We start from the raw sequence: 24,941 nt of genomic DNA on the forward strand, positions 1-24,941 counted from the left end.
GCTGGACTGAAAGACAGCACAGAGGCACTAATAATGGCAGCACAGGAACAAGCTCTGAGTACAAGATCCATAGAGGCTGGTGTCTATTACACTAGGCACGACCCCAGGTGCAGGCTGTGTAAAGATGTCCCTGAGACAATCCAAGCTAAGATCCTGTGGGACTTCCAGATACAGACGGACAAAATGGTGCTGGCTAACCGACCAGACATAGTGGTGGTAGACAAGCAGAAGAAGACAGCTCTAGTGATAGATGTAGAGATACTGAATGGCAGCAACATCAGGAAGAAGGAACACAAGAAGCTAGGGAAGTACCAATGGCTCAGAGAAGAGCTTGAGAATTACCCCGTGGTAATCGGAGCACTAGGTGAAGTCACTCCCAAGCTAGGCAAGTGGCTCCAGCAGATCACAGGAACAACATCGGAGATCTCTGTCCAGAAGAGCGCAGTCCTAGGAACAGCTAAGAGACTGCGCAGGACCCTCAAGCTCCCAGGCCTCTGGTAGAGGACCCGAGCTTGAAAGAAAGACTGCCGCAGGGGCGAGTGGGGAATTTATAAATAAATGTGTATATAAATGTATATATATATGAATAAATACATAATGTGTGTGTGCTCAAATTATGTTTTGTCTTTTTTCTTTTTATTGTTTTATTGGTCCAGAAGCTCCAGTGGCACAATTGGTTAGTACACTGTACTTATATTTTAATTGTTCAAAATTTTTTAACGATTTCATTGTTGTATTTATTTTGAGTAATTTAAACAACATAAAAAAGAAGAAACAGTTACTCCTTTCCGTCAGTTAATCATAAACTCGTTCATTTGAAATGGTTTAAACTTTAGTGTACAGGGTCAAACTCTGCCCATTCATAACACGTCTCTCTCACACACACACGTGTACTGTAATCAAGTTCTTCCTGGGCTCCATAAGAAATCTTTGCACTGTGATAACACACCATAAAAAAAGCACACACAGTAAATAACTGTGACACATGTGCGTGTGTGTGCATGTGAACATGTTTATGTTCATATTTTTGCTGCATTCCTGAAGGAGTAGTGCATAATGGTAAGCCCCAGCAGCATTTGGTGTCTGCCTCCATCAGTCGTCATCACCCTCCTGTTTTCTCTCTCTGAAGCTTTTTGTGGTGAATGAATTGATGACATTCTTACCTGCATATGACCTTTTAACCCTGACTGTAAACAAACATGATTCAACTGAAGCATCACCAGTGAACAGGTCCTTCAGCCTGATGGAAACCATCTGTGTGAGTGAGCTCCGGCCTGTGAGGTCATCCTGCACAGGGTTGAGCCCTCATTCGTCATCCCGAGACAGTGTGACTCCAAGTGTACTCCTTTGTCAGGGACAGGAGCTCATCTCAGTGAACAGGTGCACATACCTGCAGCAGGGTCAGTTTCCTGCTCCAGCTGTGAGAGCAGAACTTCACATCTGCCTGCTGACGGCCACAAACAGTCACAGCACCTGTTTGTCCTCTGATGCGCTTCAGTCGTTTTTATTGTTTTTGATGGTTTTATATATTTTTTTGTTTTAAAAGATTTTCTGTTGTTTTTGTTGTTTATGGCGTTTTTTTCATAATTTTATTGTTTCTGTTCTTGTTTATTATTTTATTTTTGTTGTTGTTCTTTTTATTGTTGTTCTTGATGGTTTTATTGTTGGACTCTGACAAGTGACGTGACTTGATGGCATCACTTTTTGCCCTGCTGTTTGTCACCTGACTCGTCATTACAAAAAGTCTACGACGTGGCTTCCGAGGCTCTGCCCCCTCATCAGGAGTTGCCCTCTGATTGGTGATTCGTTTTTTCCCTTCAACCTCCTCTAAGCTTCGTAAAAACGTCTTGACGTCACTGCCGGAAGTGGCGGCGTAGTGGCGCAGAGGCAGACAGTGAGAACTTGAGCTGAGCGACTTTTTTTCCTCCTCCTTCTTCTTTCTGTGGTTCTTCTTTGGGTTTTTCCCCAGAACCTCTGCGTTTGTTGCTTCGGAGCCGACGAAGGAAGAGAGCAGGAGGAACCTCCGGATCTTTTCCAGGTGAGCTGACCTGAGTTTGATTCGTCGGAACTCTGCCAGTGACCTCTGCTGCAACGCGCTAGCACATGACTGGCGGTTGTACGAGACTCCCTGCAAAAAAACTTCAGTTTAAGAAAGGTGAGCTTTAACGGTAAACGGGCAGGTCCGAGATCGGAATCAGCAACCGGGTCGGAAACGGGAGTTTTGCGTGATTACTCCGGCTCTGTGCAGCCCTCCCCTCAGAGTTCAGGTCCTTGTGAACCCCCCCGCTGTGTGACGTGAATACCCCTCAGATCCGCTGTCGTGGCCGCCCGCTTTGCTTCCAGAATTCTACAGATTTTAAAGGGAGTTTGGTGACGAACTGTGATTGGCGAAGGCAACACGCAGCGGCACAGCAGGTGCAGTCTGCCACGTGCACGCGCGTGTACATGGACACGGCGGCTGTAAGTGGCCAGGTGTCCTCAGGGATTCCACTCACCTGAGTGTCTGTGTGTGTTTTCGAACCCTGCAGTCAGCTGAGACTGGATGTCACCTGGATGGGTGACGCTACGTCCAGATGAACAGAATCAACCTTTTGGAATTCTGTGTGTCTTCTACACGCGACAAAAACACTTGGATCATAATCCGACAGAGAAGAAGAAACAAACCTGACGTCCTCAAACCACGGCGTGACCTCAGATAACATCACTGTGAAGACACCGAGACGGTGTTTTCACAGTGATGAACACGCACGCGCGCACACACAAACTCGTTTTCATATGTTCGTGAGTACATCTCATTGACATAATGCTTTCCCTAACCATCTAAACGAATGCTTAATCTTAACCCTCAGCCTAAACCTAACCATAACCCAATTGTAACCCTGACACTAAAACCACATTTTGAGCTTCACAGGCATTTTGTCCAATTTTCTGTCCTCACAAAGATGTCAAAACATGTACACACACACGACTGTAGAACCGGTTGCTCAGAGTTATGCTGGGAACATACTAGAGGTGGAAGTCACCAAGATCACACATACGACAGTAGAACCGAGTATGCTCAGAGTTGAAAAATGCTGTGATTGAAACTTTCACATACTGGGACTGAGGTGAACCGGTTTACTTGAAAAGACTTGATATTTCACCCCAAATATAAAATTTAACATGCATATTATATAGAGATTGAAAATGTGACGTCATTCACGGGTAGAACCGCAAAGGATTCTGGGAACTCGTGGCAAGCGGTACTAGCGCACGCAGGCTTTCAATTAAAATCAGTCACACAGCGATAAAAAGAAACACAAAAATGTCAAGAAGCTGTTGTATTATTAACTGCAATAGCCGGTCGCATGACAGCCACGGGAAGCCGACGGGTAAAGAGATCAGTTGTTATCGGATTACGTCGTTGAAGAGAAATTGTTCGAGCCATGTTTCCGAAGTAACAAAGACGCAACGGATGGCCTGGATTGCAGCCATTCAAAGACCAAATATAACGTCCCAGAACACTCCAGCTCACAGGTTAGTCTGCTCCAAGCATTTACACGAAGGTCAGTGTTTTTTAGTAGTTAATGCGTCATTTTTCTTAACATAATTGGTGATATAGGTTACAAGCAAGTCTGGCGCTGAACAGAAATTGTCGCGCTATGCTCCTTTATTTATTGTGTTTATTGTGCATAAATAGTGAATTGTCCTGACACAATATTGCGTTTCGCTTCTGTTATTATGGTACATTGACAAAAACATATACTTTTATTCACAGGATAAAACAGGTTTTTTGTATCACTAATTGCCCAGTGCGATTACAGCATACAATATTATTGTCACTGCTACATTTCTGTGATGCTACCAGAAATTATTTCCACTACTACCCACTACTACTACTACCCATCCGTCGGTAAACTGTACCTGGGCTTGTTGCAGTGACCTGAAGTTACTAAACTTCATGAGTGTGTGCACTCACTCCAAGAACCGTATAATTATAAATATGCATATAAATATGCTACGATGAGATAGCTGACTTCATCTAACTAGCAAATGTTGTCCAGGCTACGTTGGTGATGCAGTTTTTTCTTAATATGTATGATATTTTTGTCATGCGATTTTAAAGCCGGTCCTACAACCGCATCCAAGAATAACATGCAGCTTATCTCAGAACTGTCGGTGAAAATTATTCTTGGAGCTAGGTTTAATTGAGCTGCATTTTAAAGAGGTGCAATTTCACAATTTGTGTATATTTTCTAAGTTCACTATTTTGTCATGTGTTGAGAAAAACACAGATTTTAAAATTACATGGTCTAATATTTACATTTAGCATAACTGCAACATTATTTTTTTTTATTTTTTTTTTAAAGACTGGAAAGGACTTGAAATTCAAAGTTTCAGACTTGTGACTTGACTCGGACTTTTACACCAGTGACTTGAGACTCGACTCTGACTTGCCTGACATTACTTGAGACTTGACTTAAGACTTGAGGATAAAGACTTGAGACTTACTTGAGACTTGCAAAACAATGACTTGGTCCCACCTCTGGAAGTCACCATACATCCCACGATACGATATTATCACAATATTTAACGCATGATACGATATTATTGCGATTTTTAAAAAAATATTTTGCAATATTCAGATTCTGTACATATAGTTAAACTTTATCAATATTCATTTAATCTAATATCAAAGTCTCACACTCAGTCTTTCTCTCATTTCAGTCAGTTTTATTGTTGACAAACTGAACGGTTTGTATTACAGTCTAGTCCAACTTAACTGAATGCAGCCATCTGGTACAATTATAGCTATTCTGAACTATGCAATTTATGAAAACTATGCAGCCTATTCAGCAACTGAAGAATTTGAAAGTAAATTAAAACAAAATATAAATTTACATTAAATAAAAAAAGTTTTAAACTTAATTAAAATAAAACATGTCTTAAATTAAAATAAGTAAACTGTCATATTTATTGCTGCCAAAAAAAGTTAAACACATTTGGACAGTGAAGGAATGTCAGGATTTTTGCTCAGAAAAAGGATCAACATGCTCTGAAGTTAGAGCACAAAAACTTTTTTGTAACAAAATATCGATTTCTGCTGTTCCTGTATCGATACATTATTAGCAAACAAAATATCACGATACTACACAGTATCGATTTTTTCCCCCACCCCTAGAACATACACACACTCTCTCTTTGTTTCTGACTGTAGAACCAGTTTCTCAGGTTTATGTTGGAAATACACACACACACACACACACACGAGTGCACACACACACACACACACACACACACACACACACACACACACGAGTACACACACACACACACACACACACGAGTACACACACACACACACACACGAGTACACACACACACACACACACGAGTACACACACACACACACGAGTACACACACACACACACACACGAGTACACACACACACACACACACACACACACACACACGAGTACACACACACACACACACACACGAGTACACACACACACACACACACGAGTACACACACACACACACACACACACACACACACACACACACACACACACACGTACACACACACACACACACACACACACACACGTACACACACACACACACACACACACACACACACACGAGTACACACACACACACGAGTGCACACACACACACGAGTGCACACACACACACACACACACGAGTGCACACACACACGAGTGCACACACACACACACGAGTGCACACACACACACACACACACACACACGAGTACTCACACACGCAGTTTCAAGAGGTCAGGGAAGTTCTGTAGCCTGTCAGACTCCATGCTGGCAGCTTTGATCTTAAACCAGAGAAGCTTTGGTGTGAAGAAGTCCAACATCACATTTGATCTCAGTGAATGTGAGAAAAGGAGTGCATGTTCAACAGGATGTATCATTTTTAAATATAATAATACAATGCTGCTGATAAAGATAATGACATGAAATCTTCCAGGATAAATTAATAAATGTGTAAAATTCAGAGAAAGTTCTGGTTCTGGTAGCTTATTACACAGATCCTCCTGTAATTACATAACTGAAGAGTTTCCTTTACTATTGTTTTCTTGTAGCTCTGACAGAAGAACTTTTCTGTCATTCAGTTGTTTTTCTGTTATGTATTTGCTGTGGTGTTGCGTGAATGAGAGTGGGAGGAGCTCTTTACCAGCAGAAAAGCTGTAAAGCTTCGAAAATACAGTTAAAAGTCCAAAATCCCTGAACTCCACGCAGACATTGTTCAGATATACCAGTGCCATCCAGTGAGCTAGACTGCAGTCTTTGCCAGTCTGATTCTGGCCCCCGGGCCTTATGTTTGACAACCGGGGTTTTACAGGAATCAAAGCAGAAGACACACACAGGGATAACCTCTGATCTCTGCCCTAAGTATTGCAGCAGCTCCTGCTCGCCTGTCAGTAGATTGCAGAATTGATGCAGTCCTGATGTCTGATCACTGCTGACTGTGCGCACACGGTGAGTCAGCCATCAGGTGTGGGTCAGCGGTGTTGGTTATGATGATTGATTTCTTCTGATCAGGTGTTTTGGAGGTTGTTGTCGTTTTACCTGCCAGCTGATTCTAACCTCATGTGTCTGATTCTTGCTGTGTGACCTTTGACCTCCATAAAGTCACACCTTTTTGGCATGAACCCGCCATGCTCGGGTTCTTTTTCTGTAGGACCTCCTGAACTATGTGAACTGAAATTAAAGTGCTATGTGACTGCTGGGGTCAAAGCTGAGGAGGGTGTGAATGATTGACTGGAGGTCTGCTGCAGCAGCGAGGGCTGGCTTCACTGAGCTCAGTTCAGCTGGTGGATAAGTGCTAGAAGCGATGAGTCACTTTGCTCATCTGCAGGAACAGGATGTGATGTCAGCCGCATCAGGACCAGCAGAGACCACCTAATCAGAGCAGAGCTTTCACAGTGTGGGTAACACTGATGTCCAATCACCTTGCTCCAAACTTCTGTCAGAGCCTTAGAGGAGGTAAAGTCAGCTCAGAGCTTATCCTGCTGAGCTGCAGTCACACTTGTCATTGATTATTGATTCACATTTGATTCAAGATGCCCCTTGAATCACATTCATTAAGTTTGGTTGAATTCTTTAATGTATAATAATACAATCAGAGATGTTCAATCCTGTAAGGCCCCACACTGAACCCTCAGACAGGTGATCCACCTCTCACCTGGATCCAGGTTCATCAAGGTTCCTGCTGTGTGTGCGTGTGTGTGTGTGTGAGAGAGAAAGAGAGGGACAGAATGAAGCAGTCAGAGTTCAGCCTGCTCAAAGCTGATTGGCTGTCTGATGGTGGAGCCAGCCTATGACTGGCTGGAGGTTGTCGTGTAATCAGCTTTTATCTGCTGTTAAAGTCTCTGTGTCTCTCTCGCTGTTTCAGTTTCTTCAGAGCTCGATCACCCGTCACTTTGTCCTGCAGGTAAGAATTTCTAAATAAATTGAGATCAGCCAATCAGAGCACAGGATTCACAGTGAAAACAGCAGGTAAAGATGAAGAATTGAGTTAGTTTTATTTTGAAATGTGTGAAAGGCGTAACATCCTGTGTGGTTGCACCTGCACTGATGGTCACACAGGGGAACACAGAGCAGTCGACCTGCTGGTGTTTGAAGTGAGACACCTGACCTTTCCTGTTGCCACGCTGAAGCATGAAGTCTTTCTCCCCTTGCGGCAGATGGCCACTCCTCGCTGAGCCTGGTGCTGCCCAAGATTTCTTCCTGTAAAAAAAGGAGTTTTTCTTTCCCGCTGTTGCCAAGTGCTTGCTGATTGGTGGGTGTTATTGTAGGTCTCTACCTTACAGTATGAAGCACCTTGCTGTGATTTGGCGCTAAATGAATTAACTTAATACTGAATTGATGTCACAGGAAGTGCCCATTTTGTTCAGAGTGAAAACTGACGTTCAGACCGCTGCTGTGCATTATTGATCAGTTTGAGTCATGAAAAGTTCTGATTGATGCGGTGCTGCAGGCCTTTCAGTCAGAGGTAACAGAGAATGGCATGATTGGCCGATGGATGGTCTGCTGTCGGAAAAGCTGAGAAGCTCCACCTCCTCTGCAAACGTCTCAGATGAAAAGGGCGTCTCCTCGTCCCATCCTGTTTCTTTTTTGTGTGAACTTGAAACGCTGCGCGGTGTCCTCCGTGCCCTCACCGTGCTTCTGTGGACGTTTATTCTGGACAGATATCACAGGTGATGACATCATCAGGAAGCAGGAGTTTCGCTGTGTCCAAACACACGTTTCATGTCTGATCTGACTTCCTCAGCTTTGGAGTATGTCAGTGGGACTTTGCATCTGTGAACCAAGAAAATGTGCCCCACTTCCTGTTTGTGCAGAGAACGCCACGGGAATCATGCGAGGCATCCAGACGAGTTCAAGCGGGAAGAACAACAACAGAAGAGGAAGTGAGAATTCTGGGTTCCCATAGAAACGTGACAGAGATTGGGTTTGATTTGTTCATACGTGCTCTACGTTCAGCTGTTACATGTGCACAGGTGCACGCCTCTTCACTCATCAGATAAACTTTATTGACACCAAACTGCAGCTGATCAGTGATAAAGGTCACATAAGATAAACTTTATTGATCCCAGAGCTGAAATTCCTCCACCACAGCTGAAAATAAAAGATCATTTAAAAATAAATAAAATATAAAACAACAACAAAACAAACGGAGTGGAAAAAACTAAAATGAACCAAAACTAATGTCAGAGAGAGGGCGAGAGACAGAGGCACTGAATAGAGAGAGAGAGAGAGGAGGCGGCCTGCCCAAACATGACTTGGGGTTTAATGGTTGCTGACGGCAATTACCAACCTTCCCCTTAATGTTAACGATGCTGTAATCTAATTGGCTGATGGCAGACGCCAGCTCAGAGTGTTCCGACTGGCTGGTTTTGCTTTCCTTAGCCTCGGGGCCTCACGGCCAATCGGATTACAGTGAGGGCGCCTGTTCTGTGACATCAGGCTGTTGCTGAAGTTACAGCTGTTGGTGAACTGATGTGCTGTGGTGATGTCACCAGTGGTCAGTTGGTGTCTGTGCATGGACGAGCGAGGATCGCTGAGGAAGAACAGGTAGGAGAGCAGCTGCTTTAGCTTTATTTTAACCGCACAGGTGAGCTCAGGTGTTGCCGTGCATGGATGCTAACGATGACGCTCAGCTGGAGAGGAGGAGTTGGCATTGAGGAAGATCATCAGCTCGCTCTGAGGCTGGTGAGGGTGGCTTAAACCTGATGTCCCACTGGCGGCAGCTGCAGTGCTAACATGCCACAAAGCAGTCTCGGCGCAGCGGGTCGTTTCCATAGATACACATCGCTCATTTCTTATGCAGAGGTTTGCAAAGGCGACGGTAAAACAGGCTGCAACAGATCTACAGAAGGCAGGTCGGTCTACAGATGCAGCGGCCTCGTCATGAGAGCGTGCGTAACTGCCACACCTGAGAGGATTTCAAAGACGACATACGCACCTTGACTGCATCACAGCAATAAACCATAATTTGTTTAATTCCAAACAAAGACTTTCAAATATTCTCTCAAATACGCACCAATAAGGCAGCAGGGCAGGATTCTGGGGGTGGGGCTACTGGTGAATGACAGATGGCTGTAGGAGGAGCAAGCAGCACCCTCACTTAGTGCCTAAAAGCTAAAACGGGGACGGGTGATATCACATTGACATCTATCTTTTATATACAGTTTGTGGTAACCACGAGCATGTGACTGAGTCACATGACCAGTGTTTATTCAGCTTTACAGTTACCACTTCTTTCCGATAATTTCATAATCAGAAGCCAATAAGGTCAGTGATCAATATCCTGATCAGACACGATTCAGACCAGAAGAGCTGTTTCTATACCGTTGACCATAATATTTTATCATACCATGCTGTAGAAGTTACAGGTACCGCTCTGCAGTGGTTTCAATCATACCTACGAAACAAAGGCGACTGATGTCGTGATTTGGTCTGCTCACACAGAGTTCAGATACTTTAATTTTGAAATGTTCACTAAATGTTCCTGCTTCCAAAGCATTGTGGGAGCTATAGTCCAAAGAGCGTAGTGGTGGTGTTCGTGATGATGATGATGATGATGATGATGGTTCTTGTCTCGTCTCACAGCAGCCATGAATCACCACATGAATCACCACATGAATCACAGCACCATGGCCCCGCCCACCAGCTCAGAGCACGACCACGGCTCTGGAGGAGGAGGAGGGGAAGGGAACCATGGAGGTCACATGATGGTAAGAAGTGGGGTTTATCACTGCTAATAACAGGTCATAGATGATGTAGTGAAAGGTCTCTGTGTGATGTCATGCTGTTGTTAACTAGATGATGACATTTTACTTCGGCTACAATAACGTGGAGCTGCTGTTCACCGGTCTGCTCATCAACTCACCTGGAGGTGAGTGATGTCACCGGCACAATTGTGGCTAAGATCCTTTATTTCCTCTGATAATAAACTTGAAGACTTTTTAAATTCTTTTTGTGTGCTTATTTTGTTCTTATTTTATAATTTATAATGATTTTAATATTATATTTACATTTGTAGTTATATCTGTATAGCTTTAGGGTTATGTATAAAAATGCGTGTTGTACTAAATTGAATACGTTTAGTTTTTCAGATTTTTCATTTTATGTAGATTATGATTAAATTTAGACTTTTAGAAATTTTGCTTGCAGTATGAATTTTGAATGTGTTTTTTATAACTGGATCTGTTAACTGTTTGTTAACTCCACCTCCTCTTCCTTTGACGTAATCAGAGATGGTGGGGGCATGTATTGGTGTCTTCCTATTGGCCGCCCTGTACGAGGGGTTGAAGATTGGTCGTGAGGTTCTTCTGCGTCGTAGTCAGGTCAACGTCCGTTACAACTCCATGCCACTCCCCGGGGCTGATGGGACAGTGCTGATGGAGACGCACAAGACGGTTGGGTACGTTGCTAACGGTAACCGTTAAACAGGAGAAGAAGGAGGAGTAGGAGGTGTCGGTCTCTCAGAATTCCTAGTCATTTACCTCATGGTAAACACTAATTTTTACTGATTGGCAGCCAACATTTGGAGGGGGCGGTGCCTCCTGTCATGAGTAACTCCCGCTTCGTGGAATTATTTCCCAGGTAAATGGGTTTGGGTTCTGGTTTTGGTTCAGGTTCTTGTCCTAGGTGGGTCTGTCTGTCTGCTTTGATCAGGCTGTTCAGACTTCTATGCAGCTTCTAATTGCAGGTTCTCATACAGGATGTCCTACACCTGCTAATGGTTTAGTTGACTCAAATGTCAATGTTAATCTAATCATATGCGGGTGGATGTTAAAGGGTTAACAGTGGTGGAGGACTTCCTGCCTGCATGTGGTGTCTTGCTCTGTGACACTGGGAAGCTGATGATGCTAACTGTAATAATTCTAGTTCTGATTCTGGACAGGCTAAAGCTAGTGGTGGGCTAAGTCTTACAAATAAATACATGTTTTGTCTTTGTGAAACTGAACATTAAACACCGTAAGTCACCATAAGACTTTGGTTGCTGTCATTTGTGCATGATGTTAACTTTAAAACATGTTAACTTTATTACTGCTGATGCTAACTGCTAACACTAATCCATGGTAATGTACACAATTTTAGCTTAGGATACTTTTAGCAATCCAAAGATGTTTCAGTCATCAGGTTCCATGCTAACTCTAAGCTTATTATAATGTGTTAAGTGCTATAAGCAAAAGCAATACTAATGCTAACAGGGCTACAAGTATTGAAGGGTAATATTATTTAGCATGCTGATGCTAATGCTAAGTCTTATCTCTTGACCTCTCAGGCAGCGCATGCTGAGCCCCGCCCACTTCCTACAGACCCTGCTGCACATCATCCAGGTGGTCGTCAGCTACTTCCTGATGCTCGTCTTCATGACCTACAACGGTTACCTCTGTATTGCTGTGGCAGCTGGTGCTGGAATGGGCTACTTCCTGTTTAGTTGGAGAAAGGCGGTGGTTGTTGACATCACAGAACACTGCCATTAGCATTCATGCTATTTAGCACTATGAATGCTCGCTAACACTCAGTATTAGCATGCTGGCCTGTGTGCTAATAGAACTAAACACCAAGTTAGCTAATTAGCACGACACACTAAATTACAGCATTACCTGGTAAAAATGGTAATGTCACATCATACTGTAGTTGGCAACAAACGACAAGCTAGTTGTCTTCTGATTGGCCAATTCACTTTTTTTCCCCGTTTTGTTAGCTTAGCATCGTTAGCAGCTCATTAGCTGGGCCACCAATCAGAAGGCAGGATGTAATCAGTTCTTTGACTACTAGGAATTGATTGATTAGGAGCTGTTTTGATTTGTTGTATGTACAGAGCAAATCAAAAGCTTTTTTTTTTTTTTTGGTTAAATTTTACTTCATGTTTACGTTTTAAGATATTTAGAAAATTATTATTATTATTGTTATTATTATTATTATTATTATTATTATTATCTGAATCAGCCAGTCGGAGCTCGATGTTGATCAAATGAAATTTTAACTTTTGTTTTTGTCAGAAGCAGTCACTTGACTTTGTTTTAAATTGAAGCATCATGATCTGTTTGGCCAGTTGAGTCACCGTTGGCCTTAACGCCGCTGCCACCTGCTGCCTTACTGCTGACTGAAGGTGGGGGCGGAGCCTCGACTCGTTTCACTTCACTTTAAGTCGACATCTTAGCACTTGCCACATGTGCTGATGATGACATAAGAACGTCTCTACTGTTGTGATTACTTTATTTTTGATGGTTCACACTGAGGAGGGTGGAGTTTACATTCTGGACCAATGGGATCGCAGGGATTGCTGGATTTAAAGTCCAACTCCAGCAAAAAGTATGTGGACATAATTTTGGTCACAGGCTTTTTAGCATGTGCACTTACTTCTGGTGCACTGCCTGAGGCTGTGTGGGACCAGCTGGTGTGATCTCGTCTTGTGTTTTATGACGTGAACCCTGTGAAGGAAACTGTTTTATGTGATCGTGTTTTAAATGCTGGAATCAGTAAAAAACTGAATAAAGTTTAAGTAGAAACTTGTCTTTGTTGTCTTTGTGGAGCAGCATGTTGCTCTCCATTAGGGTCACACAAGAGTTTCTGGGTTTTTGTTTTTGTTTTTTCCTCTCTTGTGGCTGTCACATTTTGTGTGTGTGTGTGTGTGTGTGTGTGTGTGTGTGTGTGTGTGTGTGTGTGTGTGTGTGTGTGTGTGTGTGTGTGTGTGTGTGTGTGTGTTGATATGTAAAAATAAATAAAAAATTTCCAACCGGCAATCATCAGACCAATAACCGGCAATAGGTGATATATTTTTCTTGCACAAAAGTTTTGATGAGAGGAGCAGTGAAATCATGCACAGACTGATTTGCGTGTTTAGAACACAGAAGTCCAAACATGGACAAACAAATTGCACACTGGAGGAGAAGGCACGGACAGAAATGGACTGTTATCTCAGCGAGGAGGTCGTAGATGGAGAAGATGATCTGCTGATTTCCACTGGTGGAAAGGGCATGAAAAACGTTTCCCATTGATGTCACACATGCCATGGAAATATAGCAGAGTGAAGCTGACCCCCCACCCACTTGAAACGTAAAGGCAAATAGGCGGAGCGGTTGGTGTTACATTTGTGCAGGTAAAATTAGCGTTTGTGCTGCTATGGTTTCTAAGATATAATGATTTTAATTCTTACGGCCTATGCTGTATAACACCAGTGTCTGTGGCAGTGAGTTTCAGCAGCTGTGGAGTTTTGCACGTTTATAGAAGACTGTCCACTTTTCTTAGGCTTGCTGCATATTAAGTTTTATTAGTTCAAACTCTAGTAACACAATTTAGTCGGAAGGGTCGATATTTCTTTTGTTACCAGTGCAGAAACGTTTATTTTTTTTCTGTGGAAAACTGAGTTTCATGTGAAGTGATTCATGTATACCTAAATTATTATTATTATTTTTTACATACCCAGTTTGTCTCTATGATTTTGTTTTGAGTTATATATGTTCATTATTATTAATGTAGCCGTCTTAGAAGAAAATAAGGTGTTTGCTTTCATAGGTTGCCACCTACATGTAGAAAATTTTATATTCTACAGCACCTAGGCCAGGGATCTTCAACCTGCGGCTCTAAAGCCACATGTGCCTCTCTGGCCCCTCCACTGTGGCTCTTAAAAGACCAAGTAAGTTATGTTTTGTTATAGAGACAACAAGAAAGGGTTCTGTTAACAGTTTGTTTTTTATGAAATATCTGCATTGACTATTCACAGAATGTACAAGGCTTTTAAAAGTGATTTAATGTTTCTTAGCTTCAAAACTGCTTGCTGTAATTTTCAAGTTGGTTGCCCATCTTTCCTAATTTTCAATTTTTATGGAAAGGACTCACTTAAGCTTCATTTTAACAAATACCTTTTTCCGTTGTTAGATGATTCATTTTCTTATAAAATCTAAAGATAAACATTTTTATTTACATTTCTGTAGCTTACACGATACAACAACTCATTTTTTTTTAGATATTTATAAGCGCTTTCTTTTTTTTAAGGCTCTAGACACGTTTTGTAGCAGCAGGGGCAAAAGGGGCCCTTTGAACTGAAAAGGATGCTGACCCCTGACTTAAGCCACGAGGTCAACACAAAACAAATACAGAAAGATTATTGACAGAAGAATGGAACGATTACTTTCAAGGCTACAGGTGAAGGTGAATGGGTGTGTAAAGCAAATATACATCAGACTGACAAAAGAGTGTTAAAGTTCTAAATTAAAAATCTTTTAACTTTATATACAAAACTGAACTTACTGATAACACACACTAGCCATTTGAACACATGTAACTGTAATGAACCAAATAAAACAGAAAAATGCAGGCAGCACTCATTATACTGTGTATAACGATACGATATTATCACAATACTTGAATGGTAAATGGCCTGTATTTATATAGCGCTTTACTAGTCCCTAAGGACCCCAAAGCGCTTTACATATCTAGTCATCCACCCATTCACACACACATTCACACACAATACTTAACGCACGATACGATATTATTGCAATTTTTAAATAATTTTTGCGATATTTAGATTCTGTACATAAAGGTAAACTTTATCAATATTCATTTAATCTAATATCAAAGTCTCACACTCAGTCTTTCTCTCATTTCAGTCAGTTTTATTGTTGACAAACTGAACGGTTTGTATTACAGTCTAGTCCAACTTAACTGAATGCAACCATCTGGTACACTTATAGCTATTCTGAACTATGCAATTTATGAAAACTATGCAGCCCCTTCAGCAACTGAAGAATTTGAAAGTAAATTAAAACAAAATATGATTTTACATTAAATAAAAAAAGTTTTAAACTTAATTAAAATAAAACATGTCTTAAATTAAAATAAGTAAACTGTCATATTTATTGCTGCCAAAAAAAGTTAAACACATTTGGACAGTGAAGGAATGTCAGGATTTTTGCTCAGAAAAAGGATCAACATGCTCTGAAGTTAGAGCACAAAAACTTTTTTGTAACAAAATATCGATTTCTGCTGTTCCTGTATCGATACATTGTTAGCAAACAAAATATCACGATACTACACAGAATCGATTTTTTCCTCCACCCCTAGTATAACACAGCATGGGGTTGTATTTTGTTCTTTTCAGATGCTCCTGTCACTCCATTTCCCAGGTCATCATAGCACTCCCACACACATGGAGCTCTCCTGCAGTATGCAGTGTAATGCCCCAAACCATCACTGGTCATCTTTCCATGGAAAGCAATTAATTCCCCTTAAAGTGAACAACTTTCCTTGGAGAACCAGGTTGGAGGGAAATTCATTCAATGGAAATTCTGTTTGGTTTGCAAGATCAGTATCAATCCACACGATATCTCCAATGTTGTAGCTGTGAGTAACTGTCCCTGCACAGAGCTCATTTCCTGTGGTGCTTTCTTCTGTTTTGAATTGTGATGGACACAGAGATGGATTGGAGAGTGGCCCGAGGCAGGTAGACTCAGGTAGGCCAAGTCCTGCTTCCACAGCAGTGCCAAGATGTGCCATACCAGACTCTTTGAGAACAGAGATGGCAGGAGAAACAAATGGCACTTCCCTTGTCATCCCTTTGCTGAGGTAGCAGTGCTGTGAAGAGCAGTGTTTGGTAAAACAAACACTTGATATGTTCCTCATTGTCTTAGCAATTACAGCGGAGATATTGCACTGAGCATCGATTTGAATCGCACCAGACCTCAACGAGACAGCTTCAAACATTACACTAAGCAGCTCTGCTCTCCTCCTGTAGGTTTGTTGGGTCACACCATCTGTGGCAATAGCTTCCACCAGCTGCAGGACTGGGTTTTCACTGTCCTTCAGAACAGCACTTTGAAATGTGGAACTGTCACAGAAGGCACAACAAAAGCACTGAAAAAATGCATCAAATGCACAGGTATTGAGCACAGAGATTGTTGATTCCCCTAATCTAATAGGCTGATGAAGGTTTCCATTTTTTTAATAATCCCACCTTCACTCTTTTGGCCCCAAATGATTCATCTGCATGGAGCCATTCGGTACATGGAGAGAGGTAGGAAGTCCTCTTCCTTTTTTTGGGCGGAACAGTCAGGCCCCTCCAGTTCTCAACTGCATCTTCATCAGCCGGAGGAATGTTTGTGGCAGCATCAGACCCCACAAACAGGTGAGCATCCATTTTTATTTTGTCTTCTGCACTGTGAGTCGTCATGGATCCAGAATTGGCATCTGTGACTTTCAGTGATCCCACTGTTGCCTCATCTTTGATCTTTTCTTTTGCAGAACAAATCCGCATATTTCCCTCGATGAAGGAAAGATGACGAGCAATGAAGCGATCGACTCGAACAGGCAAGTTTTCATGTTTGAAAAGGCCATGTTTTATGTTTTTGAACTCAGCTTCAACAGTGGCTGAACTTGCTGTGATGCTGGTGCTTTGGAAGAGAGGGACCATTATTCCTGTCCAGAGTGGCAAGCAGTGTTGGTCAAGTTACTTGAAAAAAGTAATCAGTAACTAATTACTGATTACTTCCCCCAAAAAGTAACCCCGTTACTTTACTGATTACTTATTTTCAAAAGTAATTAATTACTTAGTTACTTAGTTACTTAGTTACTTTTTAAAAACACGATTTACAACCTGAAGAGGTGATAAAGTGATAGATCTTTCAGCCCAATTCTACTTTTTCTACATAATCCATCATACAAAATGTAATCAAATGGAAAAGTCTCTTTTTTTAACTTGTTTTATCAGTTTTAATCTTTTAACTTTATGCATCAAGCAAAACATTTAATTATATGCAACATTCTCTGACTTGAATAAATTAGTTTAACATTTAAACCTATTTTCTACACATTCCAGCACATAAAATAAAATATTTTTTGTGTTTTCACTCACTCTTTCAAACAGATGCAAGTAAAACACAGCAGAAAATAAATAAAGTCAAAGACTCAGCGGTCCTTTTGCTCTATTTTCACCTGTAAAGCAGGAGCAGGGTAGGCGGAGGGTTACCCTGGTGTAGGTGTGCTGCGGTCAGTTGAAGAATCTGCGCGAGTGTCTCTGTGAGTTTCCCATTACCTCGTAGCTACTCGGTGCTTGCTCGGAAGTTTAGGGGTTTTTTTCGCTGTAAAAAGAAGTTTTCTTCCCACGCACGATGGACGCTAATGTTTTTGTCACTTTTTATGGAATCAAACTCAAAGTAAGGTCAGTACTTCCACACTTTAAACGCTGCACGCTCATACTCTCTCCCGCACTCGATATATTATCCATTGTTGATCTGCACACAGCTGCTGTCACCAACGTCGCACTTGCTTACGTCACTGTCATGAGACATTCTCGCAAAAAAAATCACGGTTTTAGTAACGCAGTAACGCAGCGTTCCTACGGGAAAGTAACGGTAATCTAATTACCGATTTTGCAATAGTAATCCCTTACTTTACTCGTTACTTGAAAAAAGTAATCAGATTACAGTAACGCGTTACAAGTAACGCGTTACTGCCCATCTCTGGTGGCAAGTAACTTGCCACTCTTATATGAGGAATAATCTCAGGGAGAACGTGAATATTATCTCTATCCCCATTTGCTGCAGCAAGTGACCTGCTCTCCTCACATATTTCTGTTACCCAGTGTCGTAGGTCAGTCTGGATCTCATCAACGGAATCCACTCTCTCACTTTCCTCTGTCTGTTCATCTGGAATGATGATGGAGTCTTGAGCAATTTGGGCTTTCAGGTATTTCTTGCACCTTTCTGAAGGAAGAGGGGCTCCAGAACTGTCATCACCTTCTGCCTCACTGAGGGCCACAACAGTGATAGCTTGTAGGAGCTGTTTTACATGGTCCAAGCATTGTGACTGAAGAAGTTTTGCTAATGACCTGACAAAGAAATGTTTAACACGTTGTGTTTTCTTCTTCAGGCAGTCCCACTGGCATATAATCTTGGTGCAGTGCTTGAGACTTGAGTCTGAGTGTTTAACCCATTAATATGTACTGTACAGCACTTTAGTCCAGTGTACTGAATGTCTTTAAAGTGCTTTAGAAACATTTTTTTTAAGTTTTCTTGGATTTGCAAATTTGCAATTGCTGTATTTTTGAAAATGTTTAACACTGAAAAAAAAATCCCTTTGATCCAGACAGTTAGCTATATCATGTATTAACTCAGTAACTAAAACCTCAGGATTTTAAATGTAAGCTTACCTTGTTCAGAAATCAGATTTAACACGCTGTTCTAAGAATCCTTCAGACACAGTAATGCCAAATAATACTTTTTTCTGCCAAAAAAAATGTGTATTCGATGCAAAAGACTGCTAGCGTGTTCGTTTTTCAAAACGTGTTCTTGGGAGTGTAAAATGTTCAAATGTAGTTTTCAAAAAAGTTTTTTTTAATCCACTCTAAAAAAAAATCCTCAAGCATTTGCATCGTAGTTTTATGAACGAAAAGCGACTGAAGTAAAGAAATTGAAGTAAAAAACAAACAAAAACAAACTAGACTCATTACAAATTTAGCTGATTAAATACAATAAGAAGAGTTTTTTTCAACAGAACTTTATTGAACAAATGAACACACAAAGCGAAAAGTCGTTTGAAAAAGACATTTTTCAGCAGTAATACCATAAGAGCACATCTCAGAAACCGCAGCAGCACAAACGCTAATTTTACCTGCACAAATCAGCACAAACATAGCACTAAAAAAGTAGACAATTTTGGTCTGTTTTGGAGCAGTCTGGGGGGATGGTGACCTTTGAATGACCTATAAAATAAAGTTTAATATCTCAGAAACCGCAGCAGCACAAACTCTAATTTTGCCTGCACAAATCTGCACAAACGTAGCACTAACTGCTCCGCCTATTTGCCTTTACGTTTCAAGTGGGTGGGGGGTCGACCCAGCAGTTTCACTCTGCTTGGAAATATCTGTATACCAGGCACGAGCACACGTTCAGCATCTTCAACACCGCTAGTAAAATTGTTAACGACCTGCACATACTGCTAAAACCTGATAAAGTAAACATGCTTGTTTTCCTGTCAAAGAATTTATGCGCTTTGTTTGGAGGGAATATTTTACCTTCTTTTCTTGTTTGTTTCAGTATTAATATAGCTACTTTTTTGGATTATTTATTTATTTGAGATACGTTGAATCGCACAAAAGACTTAACTTTACATCTGAGATTTTTTCTTATGTTCCCGGGAAGAGTGTAAACACTGTAAACACGGTTATAGTTGAAAAAAAGAAGCCAGTTTCTCTTTGTTTCCCTCTCCACCATTGTGTGTGTGTGTTTTTTTTAATTTAGATAAAATGCTTTACTCCCTTAACTTAGCCTACCACCGTTCTTTGTTTCTGTTATGAGTTTGAGTAAATGATCGCTGCTGCATTTGGTCGCAGCTGAAGGAGGGCGCCGTTAACACAGCGCTATTAATTATTTCTGTTGACTGCTTCGGTTAGCTTCAACCAACAATATTAGCAAACTTACTCATGGATAAATTGCCCTTGTACAAAACTATCAACGATAGGGCATATCGAACATATCGACTATCAACGATAGGCTGCCCTATCGTTGATAGTCGATATGTTCGTCCAGTCACCCAACCTTAGTCTGTATATGTGCCTGTCTGTATGTGTGTGTGTATGAAACATATAAATCATAAAAGAGAATATGACATTCATTAAAGATCTCTGTGTGATCTAATAGTCTGAGGGTCACAAACGTGATGAAGCCCCTGAACATGATGATGCAGCAGTAAAACGGACTTACCTGTCTCAGGTTCACACTGTCGCTCTCAGGTAACTTGTGAAGCTTTGAAGCCAAACAATATTGTAGCTCATCCCAGAAAACCTTTACAAATTTACACTGAAAAAACAGATGCTCAGTGGTTTCTATGTCTTCATCACAGAAAGAGCAGTCATTATGGGTCAAGGTAAACTGATGTCTCAAGAAATCTCCAGATGGGTAATGATTTTAAATGCATCTCTTTTATTTTTGGAGCAATAGGGAACTTAAAAAAATTGACTTTCCTTTGGTTTCTTTAGATTGGAGGTGAGCAGCAAAGCTCTGTTAGCTAAGAATGGAAGCAACTCTTGGATAAATCATTTTCTTGTTGCATTACTGGACAACTTTTTTTTAATATTAATAACAGAATGTCCCTTCAGCAGAAATTCAAGAAGCTTTGGACTAATATTATTATGATGCAAATTGTAAGAGACTGACGTAACAGATTCTGTAACTGCTTTAATAACTTTCTGATATCGTTCCTTGACATCCAAATGGAATTTGGAGCTGAAGAGTATAAAAGGCATCAGGTTTCCAGAATTATCTAACAAGTGTAAAATAGACCAAACTGTTCATAAAGAAAAGTCACGAATTTGCATTAATTAAGATTTCCTTTTAAAGCAGAAGCCTTAGAAAATAAGTGTATGTATCGGAGGCTTCGAGGACTTTGATCACTGTCAGTTGGCTAAAAATCGATTGTGTATCAAGCACATTCATTTTTTCAAAGTCAGAATTTGTTGGTAATATCTCCGCTGCTGTTGTGAAAAGCAGAGGGGAAATGGGCCAACCTTGTTTAATACCGTTCATGACTGAAAATCTAAGGGATGTGCCAAAGAGTAAAGGATAGAAGTGTCTGCATCCTAATAAATTAGTTTAAAAAAGTTAATGAATTTTTCTCCAAATCCAAGAGTTTTTGAGGTATGGATCATAAATCAGTGCTCAGTGGTGTCGAAGGCTTTAAAAAAGTCAAGAAATAAAATAAATCCTTCATCTTCTATTAAATCATTATGTTCTAAAAGATCAAGTCTGATATTATCATGGACAGAGTGACCTCTAATAAACCCAGACTGTGTTTCCAAATTAATATTAGTAATACCAGTTTTTAATCTATTTGCATAAATGACTTAACATGCCATGGGTGGCTGTAGCTCAGGTGGCAGAGCAGGTCAGCCACTAATCAGAAGGTCGGTGGTTCGATCCCAGGCTGCCTCCTGGTTGCATGCCAAATATCCTTGGGCAAGATACTAACCCCGTGTTTGCCTACTGGTGGTGGTCAGAGGGCACAGTGGCGCCAGTGTCCGGCAGCCTCGCCTCTGTCAGTGTGCCCCAGGGCAGCTGTGGCTACAATGTAGCTTGCCATCGCCAGTGTGTGAATGGGTGAATGACTGAATGTAGTGTGAAGCGCTTTGGGGTCCTTAGGGACTAGAAAAGCGCTATACAAATGCAGGCCATTTACCATAAAATTTTATAGTTGTTATTTAGAAGCGTTAATGGATAGAGAATATTGATTAATTTTGGGGTTTGTCAGAGATTTACAGTTAACAAACAGTCAGGTGAATAAACAACACTGAGACACTTGATACTGATAACGTGCAGCACGGGTGAATCTCAGACAGAGAGACACAACGAACTGCAATATTCGTTTATTTTTATAGGTTACATCGTCAATATGCAAATATAATCACATTTCCTGTTACGCAGGTCCTGATGCTGTCTGCGTGTAAGCTGTGTGTGTGTGTGTGTGTGTGTGTGTCAATTTCTAAGAATAATATAATGCAAGTCAACTTCTGCGGATGTGTATTTCTGCACTGGTCTCTTGCGGTAAATGTCAGTGTCACAGGGTCAGCTTCCTGTTTCTACAGAAAACTGTGTCTGGTGAAATATGTGTAACATAACATCCATCCATCCATTCGCTTCCGCTTATCCTTTTCAGGGTCGCGGGGGGCGCTGGAGCCTATCCCAGCTGTCATAGGGCGAGAGGCAGGGTACAACCTGGACAGGTCGCCAGTCTGTCACAGGGCCAACACACAGGGACAAACAACCATTCGCACATTCACACCTAGTGACAATTTGGATTTTCCAATTAACCTATCCCCACAAGCTGCATGTCTTTGGACGGTGGGAGGAAGCCGGAGTACCCGGAGAGAACCCACGCAAACACGGGGAGAACATGCAAACTCCACACAGAAAGACCCCGGCCTGATGGTGGAATTGAACTCAGGACCTTCTTGCTGTGCGGCAACAGTGCTAACCACCGTGCTGCTGTGCTGCCCAACATAACATTTGAAGCATAATCAAATAAAACAAAAACTCCCTAACAGGGTTTTTTTTCAGGTGTTGGCATAAGTGTAAATATCGTCTGCTTCATGGTAGTTGTAAGAGTTTGTGTTTCCACTATTTTCTTCACGAGATGGAGAAACAAACCCTTGAGTTGATTTCAAAAATGATAATAAAAAAAAATTACTCGTGAGACCAATCAATACAGATGATTTATCCAAAGATAAACATTTCATTGCTTTTTCTACTTCTTCTGTTGTGAAGTCTGCATCAGAGGCGGAGCCAAACACCCGGGGCTTAGCCCTAAAGGGTAGTATGCATGTGGGATTTTTTTTTTTGGGGGTGGGGGGGTTAGAAATGACTGAAAGATTAATAGGCTCAGTTTTGAGTTTTGTTCAAAAAAGAATGACTTCATATAGGGAAAAATATATATCTCATGTGCAGGACACCTTAAACTAGTTTTTTAATTAAGCAGCAAGGCAGAACAAAGTCGGGGCTGTATCAAGACACGAGGACTAAACCCCAATTCAACCAGACCCAGAACTGATCCGGAATTAAAACAGGACTACAACAGTTCAAAATCTGGGCCCTATTTCAGGAAGCCGGTTTAGAAAACTCAGAGTGAAAAACGATACTCAGGGTTGAGTAACCCCGAACTGTCCAACTCGGAATATTCGGTTTCAGAAAGGCTGATAACAATTAGTTCAGTCAACGCGGAGTTGCTTTAACCCCAAGTTAAGCGCGCGCACGAGGATACATAAAGCCCTGATTAGTGGAGCACAGATTAAGCGAGTCACCATGGAGACGGAGGGAAAGAAGGCGCGGTCAATGTATTTTACAGCGCTTGAGGCCGAAATTCTGATGGCAGCATATGCTGATAACATGCAAATTCCGCGGAAAAAAAAAAGTAACACAGCCTCAGCTGCAAAAGAAAGGGAGCATGCATGGCAAAACATAGAGTCAATGCGTGAGTGTTAATTTAAACATTGATCTAGGGATTTCCACTCATTTAACACGTTATTTTATTATATTTTATTTCATTTTTTATTTCATACATTTGATTTTGTGATGTGATTTGAGCGCAGGTGCAACCCAACAGGCCCCAAACGTTCCTGGCAGCAAGTAAAAATGAAATATAAAAATATAGTCCAAACAGGTAAGGTGTAATTGTATTATGAGCCATTGTGCTTGGTCTGTTTGTCCGATGTAAATCAATTGCAGTTAGAGGCTACATTAATTTCCCCTCTGTAAGTACTTATTGAAATTATCTGAGCACATTACAAGTACATATTTGCTTACTCTGTATGCTCAAATGTGACCCGTTATAGCCAACAGAAAAAAAGCGGAGGCCCGAAAAACAGGTGGAGGTCCTCCACCACCACCACCACCACTCACAGAGGCTGAGCAGTTGGCTTCCACATTTGTGATAATGTTGGCAGCATCACATATGATCTTCACAGTGCAGAGAACACAAATTAGCATCCATTACTATAATGAAATAATCTGTTAGTTTGAAATGCTACAGGGAACTATGTACCTGCACATTAATGCTGTGGAAAGACTTCCTGTTCACATAGTCTCCTTCATTTACTGAAGGAGCAATGATTGGAATGTGAGTGCCATCTATACAGCCAATCACGCCTGGGAACCGTGGGAATAAATGTAACATTTAAGTAGTAGTTCAAGTATCACCACATCATGAATTAAGTTTTGTTCATCCTGATACCTGCAATTTTGTGGAATCCCTCTTTGATAAATCTTGTGGGTCTATGACCGGGGAACACCACAAACGAGTACAGGAGACGTTTCAGTGCAACTGTAACATTCCTGACTGCCCGACAGACGGTAGTCTTGGAAACGTGCTCAGCGTCACCAATATTATACAGAAAGCTCCCGTTTGCAAAAAACCGAAGTGCAATACAAATAATATGTACAGGACTGAGAGGATGTCCGCGATGTGTCACATGAGCAATATTAGGCCTGAGGATGTTATTCAAATAAATTATAGATTGTGCTGAAAAACGGTAACGTTCACACAGGAAATCATCAGGAAATGATAAAATGTCCAAACGCGCTCTAATCACTCTCTCCCGGCGGAGAGCTCTGCGGAGAATTTGGGCTTCAACATGTACTGGCTCTTCAAGGAAGGAGCACGCCATGTCTGACACTTCCTACAGTCAGGTTTCTGACAAAGAGGCGGAGAACGTCAGGGTTAGTTGAAGTAAACCTGCTAGGGGGCAGGTTAGCTTCACGGAGTGTGTCGTCATAGTAACTCACTCAGAATTAATCTAAACTCGCTTTGTGAAACCGAAAACCCAGAGTTTTCATTAACTCAGGGTATACTTACTCAGAGTTTGCACTAAACCGGCTTCCTGAAATAGGGTCCAGGACTACTTAGGACTTAACCAAGAC

At 41.4% G+C, this 24,941-nt stretch overlaps 1 protein-coding gene across 12 annotated transcripts; it reads left to right on the forward strand.

Annotated features, from left to right (window-relative positions):
- Positions 1-1,769: 1,769 nt before the first annotated feature.
- slc31a1 (solute carrier family 31 member 1) lies at positions 1,770-13,050 on the forward strand. Of its 12 annotated transcripts, XM_026174950.1 has the most exons (9): positions 1,770-2,038; positions 6,359-6,495; positions 7,412-7,450; positions 7,704-7,798; positions 10,132-10,256; positions 10,345-10,417; positions 10,777-10,945; positions 11,062-11,127; positions 11,813-13,050. In XM_026174950.1, exons 5-9 carry the CDS (start codon positions 10,137-10,139, stop codon positions 12,012-12,014), a joined length of 630 nt encoding a protein of 209 aa, XP_026030735.1. In that variant the 5' UTR covers positions 1,770-2,038; positions 6,359-6,495; positions 7,412-7,450; positions 7,704-7,798; positions 10,132-10,136; the 3' UTR covers positions 12,015-13,050. The 12 variants fall into 12 exon arrangements, with proteins under 12 accessions (XP_026030735.1, XP_026030736.1, XP_026030732.1 ...); XM_026174951.1 differs by lacking the exon at positions 7,704-7,798 and having other exon boundaries at positions 10,135-10,256; XM_026174947.1 differs by lacking the exon at positions 6,359-6,495.
- The last annotated feature ends 11,891 nt before the right edge of the window (positions 13,051-24,941 follow it).

This window comes from Astatotilapia calliptera, chromosome 7 (genome assembly GCF_900246225.1).
Source record: "Astatotilapia calliptera chromosome 7, fAstCal1.2, whole genome shotgun sequence".
Lineage (NCBI taxonomy): Eukaryota > Metazoa > Chordata > Actinopteri > Cichliformes > Cichlidae > Astatotilapia > Astatotilapia calliptera.